We start from the raw sequence: 18,924 nt of genomic DNA, 5'->3' as shown, positions 1-18,924 counted from the left end.
ACGTGGTTTTAGAGTTAGTTGCAGGTTAAAGGAGTGATTTTTTATTGCGTTATAGGGAAAAACTAAAACACTGTCATTTTTGAATGAAAATGAATGAGCGTTTATGCCAAAAGTTTAAAAAATAATTCACCTGTGATTTTTTTTGAAGTCATGTGTTTTGGAAGATGCCAATTTGGGATAAATAACAGGCCGTTTTTCTCGTATCATGAACGCGGAAACAACGAAAAACCACTGGTTTGCTATCCACTAAGTACTTTAAATTACGTTCCATGGGATTGAAAAAAAAAACAATCTAAAACAATTTTTTTCCATTTTTTTGAGATTTTCATTCGTTTTGTAAGCTAAAAAAAACCTTCAAATATATTTCAAATGGCAGTCGGATTATTTGCGGTTATTTAGATCAGCATGAAATTAAATTACACTCCTTTAAATAGTTTTTTTGATAGAGCGAAAATGATGATAGCTCTATTTTTTCAAATTGTTTTTAGCGAGCAGTCTTACGTGTCTTCCTAGCACAATAATTTATATAGAAAGAAGTGAGGCTAAACTGATGTCAATCAATACTGCTCGCTAAAAACAATCTAAAAAAACAATCTGTATTCTAATGATTGGTCAGTGAGATAAATAATAACTAACTGATTTTGAGTTAAAATACCAACGATCTTGTTTCTTGGATTCGAGTCTTTGATTATCTTGACATACATCTTCGCGTTTAATGGCCATAAGCATAAGCGTGTATTTCAGAGCTCTATTTCTGTGGCAATATTTCTGGGAAAATAGTTGTGATACTCTGCTGCATGTATTCTAAAGCTACTACAGGCTTATATTTCGCTGGTTCCATATATGGACATACAACCGAGTAGTGGTCGGGTACTACGAAGAACGCAATGAACTGTCTTCGTGAACAAACTCGCTTGTCGTTGTCTTTCGTAGCGTCTGTTCTTTCGTGTATATTCATTTGCTCACTGGAAATAATAACATCAACATTGAATAGTTTTCAGGCTGAAAGTTTACAGAAATTCACTCGAAAGACACTTCAGAAAAACCGTACAATTTGGAAGATCAACGTAGGATTTAAGGAGTCTTTGAATTGATTGCACATATCAGTGTTCACATTTGCTATAAAACCTTGTAAACACTCTCGCCCAGATTAGAAACGATCAAACTGATAAAGATAATAATCAGTCTTATTTTGCACCTAAAGGCAAACTTCCAATCCTAACAACCTACTCCCCCACCCTCTAACTACCCCTTTCCATATCACCGCCAGTAAAATCAGAAGTATGAAAAAATTTTGCCTTTTAGAGTTCAAAATGTGTGATCGCATAAAATTAATTGCCTTTTTAGAGAAATTTCACTGTCTTATTTGTGCCCTCATACTCACCCTTTGCCGAATGTTACTCGGTGCTTCCCCGCAAAAAGATAGTCGTTGGTCCATCTTTGAAATAGGTCGCCCAAAAATAGCAGAATGTAGCTTGGATCTTCCGGCTGAGCTATGCTTACGTAATCACCATCTTTATTCTTTATTTGGAGTCCACTTATGTCTTCTGACAACAATAATGATAGAGTTCTGGAACAAATTAAAAACGGGTTTTTGAAAATTGGATTGCAATAATACGTTTCTTGACGAAAACAAATCAAATTTTACCCGCACCGGAGTTTCATGGATAAAAATCTATTATAATGGAAACATTTTGTCTAAAATATTGCCATTATAATCCATTATTGTTGCAAAATTAGACCACGAATTCGATTATATTAACATTTTAATCAATTACTTCTGTAAAATTTCAATCCAATAAAATCCATTATTATGGATTAGTCCATTTAAAATCCATTTTAAATAATTATAATGGATAATAATCTCAATATTTTTTTTTGCAAAGTTATCCGCAAAACTGTCAACAACTTCTGCTATACTCACCGCCTACTTGAAATCTAAACCTACTCAAGTTTAACCCCCCTGTCTACAGTTTTTTCTTTCCCCATTCTACGTCTGTTCTACGATATGTTGTGAGTTTGAAGGCAAAGAATTGATTGGAATTTACTTTTTTTTGGCTATGTATTCACTTTTAACTCTTTTTTTCTCTTAGACTCATTTTGTTTGGTTTATTAACCAATTTTCTAAGTAAAATGAACATCATCAAAAAAAAGTTATAACGCATTTTTTTCCGAAGATCTGTCGGCGCTATTTCCAAATAGTGAATTTTATCAACGTTGGTACGTGGGCTTATGCTTATGTGGGAGCGAATCTTTTTTAGATGGGCACTGTTTGCACTTTGTGGATTCTGCTGATTACGAGGCCAAACTGTGCACTGGATAGGCGTGTTGGTGTGTTTATGTCTCTTGAATTCAGAGAAAAATCTTTAAGCATGTTGAATTTTGTCGGAATAATCAAAGAAAGCGAAAGAACAAAAGAAGAACAACGAGAGTGTCCTTGTTGCGGAATCTGCTTACAATTTACATAATACACAGTTTGGCCCTGTAATGTTTCGGATTAATTAAAAAAACAGTTCTCAATTATTTGCTGGTTGACTTCAACGCTTTTAGATAACAATTGTGATTTTTTCGATTTTGTCATTTTTGTTTAAGAGGCTTCAACTAAAACTATAAAATTACTAGTACTTGTTTTTGGTGAGGTCTGGTCTTGCATGATATAATTTTGTCAAGACATTTGTGTCCAAAAAATCATGTCTCAGACAAAAGTTTCTGAAGTTCAAAAATTGTCCCGACATTCGGTATCTAGACAAAAGTGTCATAAAATTGTCAAAAATTGTTCAGCAAGACGAGATCTAGATATCAACTGGATTATTTTGATGAAATTCTCGTTAAAAAGTTAATATTATGATAATTGTTATAATAAGACCACGCAGCTGTGTTAATTAGACCAGAATTTTTTTGAGTTGCTTATTAGAGACTAAAATAAACGGAGTCTCAAATCACAAATCATTTACACATACCTTAATGAAGTTTGCTTGATTGATGCCTTTGCCAAACGTAGACATGACTGATTATAATATCGATATTATTGCTCTTGAGTTTGTGTTCTACAATTGAAAACCTAATAATAATTGAAAATAATGAAATTCTAGTTCATAATTCATACGCTTTTTTCAATCTTCAAATTTTGACAGACACCTCAAAATTATGGCGATGTGTTGTATCTTAATATAAAGTCCGTGTAAGCTTTTTGCAGGACAAAGATTTTAAAAAAATCATAGTCATTTCCCAGACGCAGCCGACATTGAAAAAGCGGAAATTCAGAACAGCTCTTTAAAAAAGAGCAGTTGCTGCAGATGAGCCACTTCGACAAACGATTTTTTCGAGTCATCCCTTTTCGCCTTTGCCCTATTTTACACGATTTTGGACTTTTCATTTAGAAATTTTAACCAAGTCGAGGAAGGACATTTTTGTCTAATCAGAGATTTGAACTCCTGAACTTTTGATCTTGAAACCAATAACTTCATTCACCGCTGTATAATATTTTTTATTGGAAATTTGGTCTCACATTGACTGATCTATGTTTATTTCGTTGGCTCAGATTCCAAGTGTCGACCGATCAAACGGACTCAAAACGTCAAAGCCCTCAAGATCACAAGATCATAACAAAGCCACAAAGCCATAGTACATTCACATTTTTCCATAGTTGATTTTGTAGTTCTTTCAAAGATTTTTGGTGTGAAGTCAAGAGATAAAACCTCTCTGAGCCAAAGTACATTCCCAATTTTCCATAATGTGATGATCCCGGTTTTAACGAAAAATAAAATTTTTATGAAGATGGCATATTGAAGTGACTAACCCGAAGTCGGTGTGTTCCCCAGCCCTAAGTTGTCCCTCTTTCAGTCCTGTCATGTGTATTTCTCTCAGCTCTGGATAGTTGAGGAGTTTTAGAGAGGAGAGGTTGTCGCCCTGTGCAATCTGCTGATGGTGCCTGGTGAAGAAATCCGTTTCAAGATCCAGACCTGTTGAGAGATATAAAATTACACTCTAGACATGAAGCGAGTGGCGATGAAGCAGCCAACATCTATGCCTCTCAGTCGGGAGATTGATATGGCTTGGGACTCAGCTGAGTCCGCAAGTAGGTCTCGCAAAGTGGATCTACGCTCGTGATATAAAGCCTAACTCAAAATAGTATGTCCACTAAAAGTCTTTGGAATTCATTCAGTATGAGGCCAAACTGTGCACTGGCGCACAATTTTGTGTCTGTATGTTCCTGGATTCCAGGAATGAGTCTTTAAATATGTTTCAAAAAGTAAAAGGATTCCACTTAGAAAATTTCCGTGGATTCTGCGTACAAATAACTGTAACGTAAATTTTGTCGACACATTGATTCTGTTGCGGATTCAGCAACCAGCGAATATATGTAGTTAATCCGGATTCCGCAAAAGCAAGCGGATTCCGCAAATGTAAGTGGATTCCGCACATTTATACGGATTTCGCATACAATTAGCGGATTCCGCTTACAATTTGCGGATTCCACTTACAGTTGCGGATTCCGCGACAGCTTAAGTTTACTAAACACATATATTATTATTTGTTCATGGATTCCACAAACTAAATCCGGATTCCACACATTTTGCTGCGGATTCCGCATAGTTGCCTGTTTTTGGAGCGATTTTGAGCAATAATACAGTGTTTTAGCTATTTGTCCGTGGAATTCAAAACAGCAGAGAACATCAAAGAAAAACTGCAATGTTGCGGACTCCGCGGCAAATCTGATTTCTGGTTGTTGCGGAATCGGCCTACAATTCACAAAAGCACAGTTTGGCCTCGTAATGCTTTTTGCTAAAGATCCGAGCTAACTTGCCTTCTTACAAACAAATTTAAATAACATTTTTTTCGAGATGGTCAAGAAACTTTAATTTTTAACTAACAAAAAGTCATGTTTCACTCATTACAGCATCTCAATTGAAAAAGTTGCCAAGTTTTTGCCCAGGTAAACTTAATTCAGAGTTGATTATCCAACTGGAAATGATAAGATATTAGTAAGATTTAAATGTGAAAAGTCTCTAAACAAAAAAAGTGATCAATTCACATGGAAAATGAAGAGCCAGCATTTTCAATGAAATTGTCTAACAGTAGCAAAGCAGCAAAATTATATCTAAGTTTGTATCTGAGACGTTCATGTTTAATTGGTGCAAGACAAAAAATGAAAATGTTTAAACCGTTTTTAAAAAAAATATATATGACTACACAAGAGAAATTTTGGCAATTTTATCCTGCATAGATGTTTCGCTAGGCACTAATACTTAAATCCTTCAGAGATGTTTCGATGAGCCTTCAGATATATTTCGCTAGATTTTCTGTACTTTAAATGAAACCTATGAACTCTGTATGATTTTTTTCAACGCTTTGACAATTTATTAACGGAAGCTGAGTTATAATACACTTGGTTTTTGATTTATGTTCTTTTAATACTTTCTGGCACAAAAATTATGCAAAGTTTTGTTTTTGTTTCATAAAATAAAGAGATTTCTGATTAAATAAGTCGTACTTTTTTTGGTAAACATAGTCCGCTAAAGATTCATTTTTCTCTAAGGAGTGCTATTTCAGTTCACATAAGTTTATTCAATCGGTACTGTCAATCATCTGTCAATCCATCCCATCGGTGCTAAGTAAACCTGCAGGTACTGGCCAATGGCGCTATCTGTTACCCTTGGCCTGATCCCTATTTACATTCTGTCGCTGGAATTTACACTTATTGGCATGGACATTCCACATGGTGCAGTCAGCAGGTCCAATTGTGGGGAGCCCACTTGGAATAACCGGGTGCTGGCATCCAAAGCTCAACGAACGACCCACGCTTTGAGAATTTTGTTTCATTCGATTTCAATGGGGTATGGGCGCCAAACACGGAATAAACCCCAAAAACTATTAAATCGACGGAACGCTTACAGCCACGCATATTGGGACACTGGCAGCAGAGGTGGACGGAAAGAACCGACTCGAAGGCGAACAAACATGAAGATAGAATCATCACCTGTGCCTGGGGGAGGAGGGTCAAGACAAGTTACACAAAATGCAGCCGCATCTAGATCTGGGGGCGGAGAGATATCCACGAGTCCTAGACACTATAGAGGCGGAATTTAAGCAGGAAAGAAATAAAACCTATAAAAGTTTCCAACTACTGTCAAGGAAGCTGCACATCAGCGACTCACTCGAGCAATTCCACTCAGTATTTAGCAGGGTGACCGCAAGATGTGTCTTTTTTATACTAGAGCGACGCGTACTAGGGATGTCTTCATTGCAAACATAAACCACTGTGAAGCTCAGAATGAGCTGTGCCAGTCAAGAAAAAGGAAAGAAGACCTGTATAGAATCGCCCTATCGTACGAGCGAGGGACAAATATGGGAACTCGTATGTTTCATCAGCCGCCAGCAGAGGAAGTTTATTGGCACCATCGGGTGATGGCCTTCAGATCAAAACTGAACCCGTCATCCGAGGGTAACCAAAAAACCAATCACGCGACAGTGGACCGCACCACGGGCGCGGATTTAACCAAAGGGAAATTAATTTTGAAAGCAAACGATATTATAACTGTGATTAACCTTGAATCTTACCGGTTCACATAGTTAGATGTCCAGCAAAAAAAGTCACATGCAATTTCTGTCGAAAAACCGGACATAAAGAATGCACAACGTACAGAGGTAAGCAAGCAAGTCAAGGGTGTGAGGAGCAGTCAAGTTGATCCAGGAATACGAGGAAGGAGAAATCGATGATCCGGAGGCATCGGAGGATTACAGATTCAAGTATGGGAACTCGGTTGGATTGGTAAGTACAGCAGATACGCCATCACACTCATGGGACTCGGGACGTCGGCTCCGCTGCGACCGTTGTTAAGCAGAAAAAAACTATTACCTTTCAACCGCGTTCAACAATTTAAAAAGGCAATTAGCAATTATAGTGGAGCTCCCATACTTTGATGTTCATAGAGACATCAGGATAGTATGTGACGCGAGCCACAATGGCCTGGGGTGGTGTTAGAGCAGCTAGACCCCGAGGGCTGAAAACCCATCTCATCAAAACTCCTGAGTTAAATGGAAAAATGTATTTCAAAAATGAACTCGAAATGCTTGCAGAAAAAATGTTTTAGGCCGAACGTTCTCGTAAATACAGATCTTAAAGCGTTGTTTTCCTTATTAAACGGAAAAAACACCAAAAAAAATATAACCATATGCAGCAGGCTCACTAGATGGTTAGATTGTTTGTTTTTATTTGACTTTCAAGTCGAGCTTAAACCCTGGACCAAAACTGGGTAGGCGGATTACTTATCTCGGAGTCCGATCAGCAAAGCGGTACCTATGAGCAATGATAACAGCATGCTCATTTTGGTGAAAAAAATTTTCACCACAAAAAAATACGTCGCGCATTCGAATACGATTGATGGATAGTTAAACCAATTAATAAAATAGGGAGTAATCAGAAAACTTTTTGCAAATGTTTAGTACATAACTCGCCCGTAGAGTCCGTCGTTTGATGCGGTTGCGAACCAAACAATGACAAGCATACAGTTTGCATAAACTGAGCGTCATGCGAAACGCAAACTAATTTAGTTGGGGCAGTTGTTGATTCAAAATCAAATCACGATGCAAAATAAACTAACAAAAAGGAAAAAAACTTCAAGAAACTGAAGAAATCATCATTGTCTTCATTGTCTAAATAGCAGTGATGATGCAGGGCAAGGAACATGTATAAAATCAATATTAGAAGCGGTTACTAAAAAAAGTCCGAATATCAAACCATTGCCGTACTTTCGTTACCCTAGTCGTTCGCAAGGAAACAATTCCTACGGTTGACAAAAAAATTTACTGTCCCTATTGCCCCAGTGGTTATGAAATTTTCAGTAAATTAACTTCATTGTCAGTTTTATTCATATTATAGTTTGTTGAATTAAATCCAGTATAAAGCCAACCCCCAACTTAATGCGATCAGAGATGTGATAAAGGAGAAAAACCCAAGTTGCATGAAAAAGTTTACCGGATCAATCGCTAATTTGCTCAAATTGTTAACATTGTCTATGAGAAGGAGAATTGCTTTGAATGGACGACAGTTTGGTTAATTTTAAAAGTTTAATAACAACAAAAACCAACCGCACTCACTTTACCATCACGGGAAAACAAATTTGTTCAAGCCGCCAAAAACGTCTGGTACTTTTTAAATTACCGTTCAACTGCGTCAATCGCAAAGAACTGCGCCTCCGTTAGGAATCTCATGTTATTCACTTAGATTATTATTAATAGTAAGCTAACCGAGCCATGAGAACCAAACGAGTCTGATCAACTCAATTTATGGGGACGATTAATTAGCTGAATGAATCTAAAACACTTGTTCTCGTCGCGTTGGTTGTCGGCTATGGCGTGAGAAAACAACGAATCAGACAAATTAGAAGGTTCCTAAAAACGTACATATCACCCACGGGGTACCCCGGAGGATTCATATTGACCGCGGGGCAAAAACATTCTTGTCAAACGAAGAAAAAACGTTTTGCATTGGCGAAGGAAGAGAATGTGTAAAATTGCTGGCCAAAGATCACCGTGCAACAACTTGCGTCGAGCAGACTACAGGTAGTCTCAAAACCTCGATACTAACATTCGCGAAAAAAAAGAAAACTGAACCCTAGGAAAAACGGTTGAAAATGCCCTAGGAGCATTACGGTTTTCAACTTATTCAATTCTAAAAGTCTCCCCAATCAAAGCTCTCAAATCAACACCCCATAAACTTTGCATAAACTCCCCAACGGGCGCCAAGCAAAACCGGTTAAGCGGAACCTTACAAAAAACCGTCATTGCAAAATCTCAAATGATCACGAATATCAAACCATTGCCGTACTTTCGTTACCCTATTCGTTCGCAAGGAAACAATTCCTACGGTTGACATAAAAAATTTACTATCCCTATTGCCCAGGGGTTATGAAATTTTCAGTAATTTATTTTCATTGTCAGTTTTATTCATTTTATAGCTTGTTGAATTAAATCCAGTATAAATCCAACCCCCAACTTAATGCGATCAGAGATGTGATAAAGGAGAAAAACCGAAGTTGCATGAAAAAGTTTACCGGATCAATCGCTAATATGCTCAAATTGTTAACATTGTCTATGAGAAGGAGAATTGCTTTGAATGGACGACAGTTTGGTTAATTTTAAAAGTTTAATAACAACAAAAACCAACCGCATTCACTTTACCATCACGGGAAAACAAATATGTTCAAGCCGCCAAAAACGTCTGGTACTTTTTAGTTACCGTTCAACTGCGTCAATCGCAAAGAACTGCGCCTCCGTTAGGAACCTCAAGTTAATAATTTAGATTATTGTGATTAGTAAACTAACCGAGCCATGAGAACCAAACGAGTCTGATCAACTCAATTTTTGGGGACGATTAATTAGCTGAATGAATCTAAAACACTTGTTCTCGTCACGTTGGTTGTCGGCTATGGCGTGAGAAAACAACAAATCTGACAAATTCGAAGGTTCCTAAAAACGTACAAATCACCCACGGGGTACCCCGGAGGATTCATATTGACCGCGTGACAAAAACATTCTTGTCAAACGAAGAAAAAACGTTTTGCATTGAGGAAGGAAGAGAATGTGTAAAATTGCCGGCCAAAGATCACCGTGCAACAAGTTGCGTCGAGCAGACTACAGGTAGTCTGAAAACCTCGATACTAACATTCGCGAAAAAAAAAAGAAAACTGATTCCTAGAAAAAATGGATGAAAATGCCCTAGGCGCATTACGGTTTTAAACTTATTCAATTCTAAAAGTCTTCCCAATCAAAGCGCTCAAACCAACACCCCATAAACTTCGCATAAACTACCCAACGGGCGCCAGGCAAATCCGGTTAAGCGGAACCTTACAAAAAAACGTCATTGCAAAATCTCAAATGATCACGAATATCAAACCATTGCCGTACTTTCGTTACCCTATTCGTTCGCAAGGAAACAATTCCTACGGTTTACATAAAAAATTTACTATCCCTATTGCCCCAGGGGTTATGAAATTTTCAGTAATTTATTTTCATTGTCAATTTATTCATTTTATAGTTTGTTGAATTAAATCCAGTATAAATCCAACCCCCAATTTAATGCGATCAGAGATGTGATAAAAGAGAAAAACCGAAGTTGCATGAAAAAATTTACCGGATCAATCGCTAATATGCTCAAATTGTTAACATTGTCTATGAGAAGGAGAATTGCTTTGAATGGACGACAGTTTGGTTAATTTTAAAAGTTTAATAACAACAAAAACCAACCGCATTCATTTTACCATCACTGGAAAACAAATATGTTCAAGCCGCCAAAAACGTCTGGTACTTTTTTAGTTACCCTTCAACTGCGTCAATCGCAAAGATATGCGCCTCCGTTAGGAACCTCAAGTTATTAATTTAGATTATTATTATTAGGAAACTAACCGAGCCATGAGAACCAAACGAGTCTGATCAACTCAATTTTTGGGGACGATTAATTAGCTGAATCAATCTAAAACACTTGTTCACGTCGCGTTGGTTGTCGGCTATGGCGTGAGAAAACAACAAATCAGACAAATTAGAAGGTTCCTAAAAACGTACATATCACCCACGGGGTACCCCGGAGGATTCATATTGACCGCGTGACAAAAACATTCTTGTCAAACGAAGAAAAAACGTTTTGCATTGGCGAAGGAAGAGAATGTGTAAAATTGCCGGCCAAAGATCACCGTGCAACAACTTGCGTCGAGCAGATTTCAGGTAGTCTGAAAACCTCGATGTTAACATTCGCGAAAAAAAAAGAAAACTGAACCCTAGAAAAAATGGTTGAAAATGCCATAGGCGCATTACGGTTTTCAACTTATTCAATTCTAAAAGTCTCCCCAATCAAAGCGCTCAAACCAACACCCCACAAGCTTCGCATAAACTCCCCAACGGGCGCCAGGCAAATCCGGTTAAACGGAACCTTACAAAAAACCGTCATTGCAAAATCTCAAATGATCACGAGTACTAAAAGAAAGAACGCTTTTTAAGATTATACGGACCATGCAGTACAAGACTTGCTAGACATCGCGGAAACCAGTTGTGGGGTTCGATCGAATCATGTGTACGACACTTAGAATCAAAGCCATCCACGCAAGCCAACTGAGTAGCAGCAACTGAACCAGATGACGAACCTGCATTTGGAAGCAAGGATCGAGCGCGGAGTCGCTACCGGGACACTCAAGCCAATTTTATCAATGTATCAGATTCCAAAATCTGAACAGGTTTAAGAAATTTATGTGTTAAAGTAAAATTTGTAGGTGCACTCACACTAACTCCAAAAAGCGGTGTTGTCCTTAGAAAGTTGGGTGTCGCATTGGCGAGAAACGCTGATAAAAAAAATACACCAGCCGGGCTACCACAACCACCTATTCCACAGGATCTCACAAGGAAGAAACTCACGCAGCCAGAAAATTAGGAACCGTAAAAAACACGAAAACAAACCGGTCGAAAAATTGAGGTGAACAGCAAATAGCAAGGCAATAGCGAGAATACTCCTCTGGCAACAAAGGATCGTTGCCGCAGGCGCAGGATCCAGCAGAAACCCTACAGCAAAACCGACCACCGAGCGAGAAGGGCAAAATAAACCGATGGAGCGAGGAGTACAAAATGAACAGAGGAGGCGGACAACACGAAACGATCAAACGGATTGAAGCGCAGAAACGAAGTTTCGAACACGGCGAGTTCCGACGCAGCGACTATATAAATGGACTTAGCAGCTCCACGGGCGGAGACGATGAAAAGTGGACGAAAACAACGACTAGTCGCTTATAGCAGTCAACACTCGAACATCAGCCGAGACAAAACATCGTCACAAAAAAAAACGGGCGGAAGCCAACCGCTGTCTCAAAGATGGGCAGGGTATTGATTGAACTTGTATCGAAGAAGGGAAGAAATGAAAATGAGTGCTTTTCCAGTTAACATAAGTTTGTTCAATCGTTTCTGTCAATCATCTGCCAATCCAAAGGTGCTAATTAGATACCGACAGGTACCGGCCAAGGGCGCTGTCTGTCATCCTTGGTGTGACCTCTAATTTTCACTCTAATGCTATACTTAGCAAGATTAGATTGTTACATTCTCTATCTGAAATTTACACTCATTGAATCATCAGATGATATGGAAGAAGAAGGGCCAGCATTGTTCGAGGAAATTTTTTAACAATAACGAAACAGCAAAATTTCCTAAATTTTGTATCTGAGACGTCCATATTACAAAAGTTTTGTCGGATTTTTTTGAATCCTTATCCACTTTCAAAAGTTTATGGCTCATTTTACGTTATACCCATTTTATTCCATGTTTTGCTAAGCAATAATACGAAAGTTTTTTGAACTTGAGATGAAATCTATGAACGCAATTTTTGAACGCTCTGACCAATTATAAAAGAAATTGAGTTATAATACACATCGTTTTCGCTTTTCTTAACACTTTCTGGCACAATAGTTCAGCAAATGTTTGTTTTTTGTTTTTCTTAAGATAAATAGATTTCTGGTTAAATAAATTGTGTATATTTTTTTGGTAAGTATAGTCCGCTGAAGGATTTATGTTTTTAATCTCAGTATATTGTGAACAAAAAAGTGACAAGGAATGCTATTTCAGTTCACATAAATTTGACATTACACTTATCTGAAATTAACATTTATTGAACTGCATTTTCACTAAATGTTTTTGAGATTTTTCTGAGGGTCATTCAGCATAGCAGTTTTTTATAATTTTGCAATGTTGAATTCCGCAAGTGCCAAAATGATTTTTATGCTCGGAGTGAAGATAAAAGATAAAAGATAAGATTGTGTTTTCTGTCAATGCTATTTATTCAGAATTTTAAAAACCCCTATCTGTGCTTAACTTATACCTCGTATCTAATTTGATTCAAACTAACTGAATTTAATTTTTAAGATACAAGTTGCATAAACTTTCGGAAACCTGCAGCCAATGCTCTCATTATCTTCGTAGCGATGCAGTGCAACTTGTTGTATGCGTTCATTGTCCGTTGTTTAAACTGGAGTCCATTCGGGTTGTTGGGCCAGAGGTCACAAGGGGGCAACATTTTGAACGCCTCCTTCAGGTCACTGGGGTTCGTAGGGTCCAAGTTTTCCAGCTGAAATTCAAGAAAGCGATTACAAGTGGACAAAAAACGATAGTAAATAATTTCTGAGTCATTCCTCTAGGAAATAACAGTTTGGTAAGCAGGATTGATAATCATTTCATGATCAGTGTGATTTGCATGAGATAGCGAGGCATTACCAGAAAAAAACATATGTGTGAAAACATTGGTTTTTTGGTTTTCATTCTTTAAGAGTTATTTCAGAACCAATTAAGACTAAAGAAGCGCAATATGTTATAAACAAACTGGAAGCACGTTTTTCTCCTGGAGAAAGTTTGTTCCATGACCATTTATTGTCATCTTTGAGTGTAGCTGTAATTAACTTACCTTGTGTCCCATGTAGCCATGGAAAACTCCATTCGCCCTTCAATGTAAAGGAAAGCAATCAAACGTATTTTGTATAATTTTGTTTGTTCAAAGCAGTAATTTATGCAAAAATTTATGCGATTTACAGGAAAAAGTTTAGATGCTATTCAACTCAGCACATGTGAAGTGATCTTTTTGTATTTTCTGCTTTTGCTCGAGTGAAAGAACTGATCGTTACTAAGTTTAGAGCTTATTGATATATTTTTTCATTTTGCAAAGTAAGTTTGAAGGACTAGACTGCAAACCTGTCTATTGCGAACTGATTCTTAAACTCAGTCGGCTCATCAAAAAAGTCACCTGCCACTCTGTTCAGCGCGACCACTTCATCTCGACTGACTTCAGTGTTCTTCAAGTACAGGAATCCGGTAGACTTCAAAGCAGATACCAATTCAGTTCCGACTGACTTGAGATGCAAAACATCGCAAGAGTCTTCGTTTTTACCCGACAAAGAACAAAAATCTACCACAGGTGGTATAGTAAACTCAGATCTCATGATGTATTAAAACGCCTGATTTAAAATGTGTATAGTTTCATATGATAACAAACTGAGCTTTGTCATAAAATGATGAGAGTCGGTGATAAGAAAACAAAATCAAGCGGTGATCAAAGAATGAATCAAGTTCTGAGCGAATCAAACTGGTGATTAAAATCAAATCCATATCAATTTCAAATTTGTTTTATCATTACCCGGATCGACGTTTCGGTTTTAAGGTCAGACCGTGTGGACTGAGGATATTCGGTTTTAGACCGTGTGGACTAAAAAGTCCGTTTTCAGACATTGTAGGCCGGAGGAATCCGGATTTAGACCATGTGCAAAGAAAGAATCCGGATTCAGACCGCGTGGGTTAAAGGAACCCGGCTTCAGAACGTGCGGACCAGAAAAACTCGGGTTTAGACGGCGCGGACCAGAAGAATCCGGATTCAGACCATGTGAATCGAAAGACTCCGGGTTCAAGCCGTGTGGACTGAAGGAATCCGGATTCAGACCGTTTGGACCGTCTGAACACAAATTCAGGCAACTTCGACCGGAAAAGTTCAGTTTAGCCCTCATGGACAATATGATTTTAAACTCAGGCCGTGTGGGTCATTTAGTCCGGCTTAAGACTAAAGGGTCTAACAAAATTATAATGGTAGCTTAAATTATAATCATAGCTGACATCGGTAATTTCTGTACAACAACAATTAGCAACGTTAATAACATTGCACCAATGCCGTCCTTGCCCGCGTTGGATTTCAATGAAAAAAAATCGAGTCTAATTGAGTTTTTCTGTCAGTACCCACAAAAGTGAAAAAAAAATCAATTAAAATTAATTAAAATTGGATTATAATATTACTGTTTTTCGAGGAAACAAAATCCATTCTTAATCCATTATAATATGTTTTTTTTTCACTTTTGTGGCCACTGACAATAAAACTCAATTAAAATCGATTTTTCTCACTGTGTTCAGATGCGAATTCCAACACACATAAAGTCTTTTTTATTTTTAAAACTAAAATTAGTTGTTTTTGATTATTTACAAGATTTGATAATTTTGTTTCTTTTTTATGTTACTCAATAGCTGAATTTTGTTCCTTTCAACAATTGCCTCTCCTATTCTCTCCAATGTTTGACCCCTTTGTACCCTAACACCCGCCATTCCACCACTTGAACCAATCCCAACCCTGCCCCCACCTGAACCAACCCCCTCCACCAATTGAAACCCAACTAAAACAACCCCCCTCACACACATACAATCACCTGCCTAAACCGGATCAGTGGGGGGAAGGGGGGGTTCAACTGGATGGGGGGGTTTGCTGATTCAGGTGCGGGTTCGGGTGATTCAGGTAGGGCGGGATGGTTCAGCGTAGGGGGGGGGGGGGGCAGAAACCAGGTGTGTGTGTGTGTGTGTGTGTGTGTGTGTGTGTGTGTGTGTGTGTGGGGGGTTGTTCAAGTGTGGGAGGGGCAAAGAGGCACACATTGGAATGGGGGTTGTAAGGGAGCAAAGGGCCAAATGTTAGGGGGAAGATGTCAACAAAATATTTTTACAATTTGAGTTTAGGTTTAGAAAAGGAGTAGGACGTACACTCACTTTGCGAAAAATTTGCATTTTCATCTGTTAAAAGCATTAATTCTTGCAAAATTTAGCACGACGCAAAACGAAAATAAATGAAAAAAAATCAATTTTAATATGATTTTGTACTTGTTTTTATAATCCATTATGATTGATTTCAATTCAAATATAATGCATTATGTTATTTGCCTGAAAAAATAGATTTGAATCCATTTTTTTGTCTAATTTTTTTGTCTAAGCCTGGAATGGGAATAAATTATATTGACATTGTTTTAGATCGCAAAAATCCATTATAATCAATTTTTTCATTTTTCTTAGTTGCGGTTGCACTAATTTAACCCCTAGAGTTTGACTAGTGGGCTATCCAGGCAAAGTTTCAAAATTAGAGAGCAAAATCGGAATCGGAGTTCTATTTAGCTTTTTTTTTCAAGGCTGGTAATTTTTCTTCTATCTCTTGGGTTCAAAAAGTGCTGACGGACTTCTTCACTCGTGCGTATCCTGGTCAGCGAGCAAACTGCTTTAAAAAACGAAAAAAGTTTGGACAAATTTGGGCAAGCTGTAAGCGGAGAGGAGTTATCACATCAAACATGATTGTGTTAGTGCTGACTGGAATTCAGGGCGGATGTTAAGAGTTTGCTTCACGATACAGAACGCTGTCAGTAGAACTTCATGTGACAACTTTTTCCCAAAGTTTTCTCATGAACCATAACTACTGGGGTATCGCTAGTTGATTGAAATTCCAATTAATAACTTGATTTCACGATATTTGCTATGTCAAGAGGTTCGCGGCCAAGAACCTCTAACTCGAGACTTTGGACTCGGTTTGACTTTATGTCTCGACCCAGTTCGATTTTATGTTTGACTCAGTTCAACCATAAGCACTGCGCGACTATGGATTTTTGTCGCGCAATGACATCTAGTTTGAAAACATAAAGTTGAAACTTCGACTCGGGTAGAAATACATGAATTTTAAGAAACCTGCGGCTTTTGCTCTTATTATCTTCATAGCAATGCAGTGCAACTTTATGTATGCATTAACTGTCTGTTGTTTAAATTGGAGTCCATTCGGGTTGTTGGACCAGAATTCACAAGGAGAGAACACTTCGAACGACTCTTTCGAGTCACCGGGGTTCTTGAAATCCAATTTTTCCAGCTCGAGTACAAGAGAGCGATAATATATGGACAAAAATCGAGTTATTCTTTTTGATATAGACAGTTTGATTGATGGATAAGTATGTAATGAACTATGTCATCTGCATCAGATAACGAGGCACTGGAATTTGCTGTTAAAAGAAAAAAAGTTACCTTTTTAAAAAATATTTTGCCTTTTTAAAAAATACCATTTTCAGTATCATCGAGAAAAATTTAAATATGTGCACGTCAATTCCAGCCAGCGCTAGCCAATACAAGTTTTATTTGATTACTTCTATCCAGTTTCCGCAGGTCTCGACTCGTTTGGGCTTTCCTTTGTTTTTTTAAAATCTAGAAAGATCTTTCCTTTGTTTTTTTAAAATCTAAAAATCTAGAAAGATCCGCACGAGCAAAAATTACGCCAGTGTTTTTCAACCCGTAGCTAGAAGAAGATGTGCCAACTTTGGTGAAAAGCAGCTCTTTGACTCACTCTGCTAATTCGGAGACGTTGCTGGATACCCGTTTCCGACTAGTCAAACTCTAGATTTTATTATCTTTTCGACCGTACAAAATCGTTAAATTACCGCAAGGACGGTATCATTCGCTCCGAAATTAAACCTGCAGAGAAGAAATAATCTCGCTGGCTGTTAATCGTTGACCGGCAATTTTTGGTCGCGTCGGTCAGGCTAATCGAACCGTTACATTTTGAGTCGCGCCGTCTACAATTTGGACGCAAAAGTTGCCCTCTCTTTAGCTCGGTCGCAAAAACCGCGAGTAATTTGTTCTTGGCCGCGCCGTCTCCGCCCAAAACTCTCTATCCCGGTCGCAAGAGTCTCGAAACGGCTGATTTTGGTCGCAATGGTCGCGCCGTGTCCATCTTGATCGCGAAAGTCTGGAATTGAGAAATCTTTGTCTCGAAAGTCTGAACATAACAAATATGGGTCGCGATGTTCCTGTCGCCCCGTCTCTCGTTCCCAAAATCTTCCATGAACCATTCATAAAGGGCTAATGGGGTATCGCTAATTGAATGAAAGTCCAGTTAACAACTTTATGAATTTTAAAATACCGAGTCGTGTTTTTTCTTCAATTTAATGCACAAATAGCAAGCTCTTGTTCTGCTTCTAAGAAATCTGGTCATTTTTCTGAACAATTAGTGATGAGATTTCGCGGCCGACGATCAATTGCTTTACTCCTATGATACAAGAGCTCGTGACCATTGCGAGAACTCTTTCAAAGTGGATAGCTCTTCTATGTGGATGGCGCAGTGTTTTGCAGATTTGTGCAACCGGGGAATTTTTTTAGATATCTACTGCTAGACGTGCACCAGCTACAGTTTGAGCATCAAAACAAATTCAAGCGTCTTGGTTAATAACGCCATTACAAGCGAATTCAGCGATACATGAATATAATTTGAGGTTATGTGGAGTTTTATGTCAGCCAGTTTCACATAAGTTGTTCTCGAACTCAAAACAAAGGTGCAGCAGATTATCTCCAAAAACTGGTACAAAAATTGATCGCCTTTAGTAAAATTTTAAAACCTCCGTGTTCGGCTGGCGGAGCCTAAAATTTTTCTAAAGGCGCCTGCCGCGCCAATTTATACTAATTTTGAGGGGAAGCGCGCCAAAAAAGCGCACTTTTTCTTGGAAAATATTGTCCAAAAAGTGCCTGAAAACGCCCTTTTTATTCTGTTTTTTGTTTGAAATATTGCCTGCAGCAAGGTTTTTTCAGCGCTTTGAGCGAGCTCGGAAAATTATTTTGGTTGACCTAATTTTTTTTGAAAAAACGCCCACTCACCTCGAGAAATCCTAGATCTACCCCTGCATTCACGGGATTTGCTGGCTTTTGGCGAACTCTTATTTAGAATTCGTATTCTAGAGCACTAAAAGTTGCGCTAAAAAAGTTATTGTTAGAACTTTCGAAGAAAACGACGAAATATTTGTGCTCTGGTGGTTTTTTTCCTGCAGACAAATTTCAACTTTTTAAATAACAATTTTTGTATCTTTTCAGAGGTATTATTATTCTGAGCTCGAATTAAAAAAAAAATTCACCTGTGATTATTGTTTGTAAAGTTCTGGGGGGGGGGGGGGGGGTAAAGAACGCCAATTTGGTCAATTTAAGACAATTACCGAGCGACATAATATCGTTTTTAGAAATTGTTTCATATTATTTTGAAAGAAAGAAAGAAAAGAAAGAAAGAAAGAAAGAAAGAAAGAAAGCATTTTTTTCCGACATACAAAGACAATATTCAAACAGACTGAAACAATTTAAGCA

At 38.0% G+C, this 18,924-nt stretch overlaps 1 protein-coding gene across 1 annotated transcript; it reads right to left on the bottom strand.

Annotated features, from left to right (window-relative positions):
• Positions 1–350: 350 nt before the first annotated feature.
• On the bottom strand, positions 351–14,067 carry LOC134851313 (uncharacterized). Its single transcript, XM_063867342.1, has 6 exons — positions 13,717–14,067; positions 13,433–13,469; positions 12,925–13,099; positions 3,800–3,962; positions 1,385–1,570; positions 351–965 (listed from the first exon to the last, which is right to left on the bottom strand). The coding sequence occupies exons 1-6, from the start codon at positions 13,962–13,964 to the stop codon at positions 749–751; spliced, it is 1,026 nt and encodes a 341-aa protein (XP_063723412.1). The 5' UTR covers positions 13,965–14,067; the 3' UTR covers positions 351–748.
• Positions 14,068–18,924: the final 4,857 nt, after the last annotated feature.

The sequence above is a fragment of the Symsagittifera roscoffensis genome, chromosome 7, assembly GCF_963678635.1.
Source record: "Symsagittifera roscoffensis chromosome 7, txSymRosc1.1, whole genome shotgun sequence".
NCBI classification, from domain to species: domain Eukaryota; kingdom Metazoa; phylum Xenacoelomorpha; order Acoela; family Convolutidae; genus Symsagittifera; species Symsagittifera roscoffensis.
Note: the sequence above shows the minus strand (reverse complement) of the source record. Positions and strands in the feature narration are given on the sequence as shown.

Coding starts and splice junctions, on each gene's coding strand:
- LOC134851313 (XM_063867342.1), bottom strand. CDS start 13,964: ATGAGATCTGAGTTTACTATACCACCTGTGGTAGATTTTTGTTCTTTG. Junction 13,100..13,432: donor ATGGCTACATGGGACACAAG/GTAAGTTAATTA, acceptor CTTGAATTTCAG/CTGGAAAACTTGGACCCTAC. Junction 3,963..12,924: donor AATGAGAGCATTGGCTGCAG/GTTTCCGAAAGT, acceptor ATCTCTCAACAG/GTCTGGATCTTGAAACGGAT.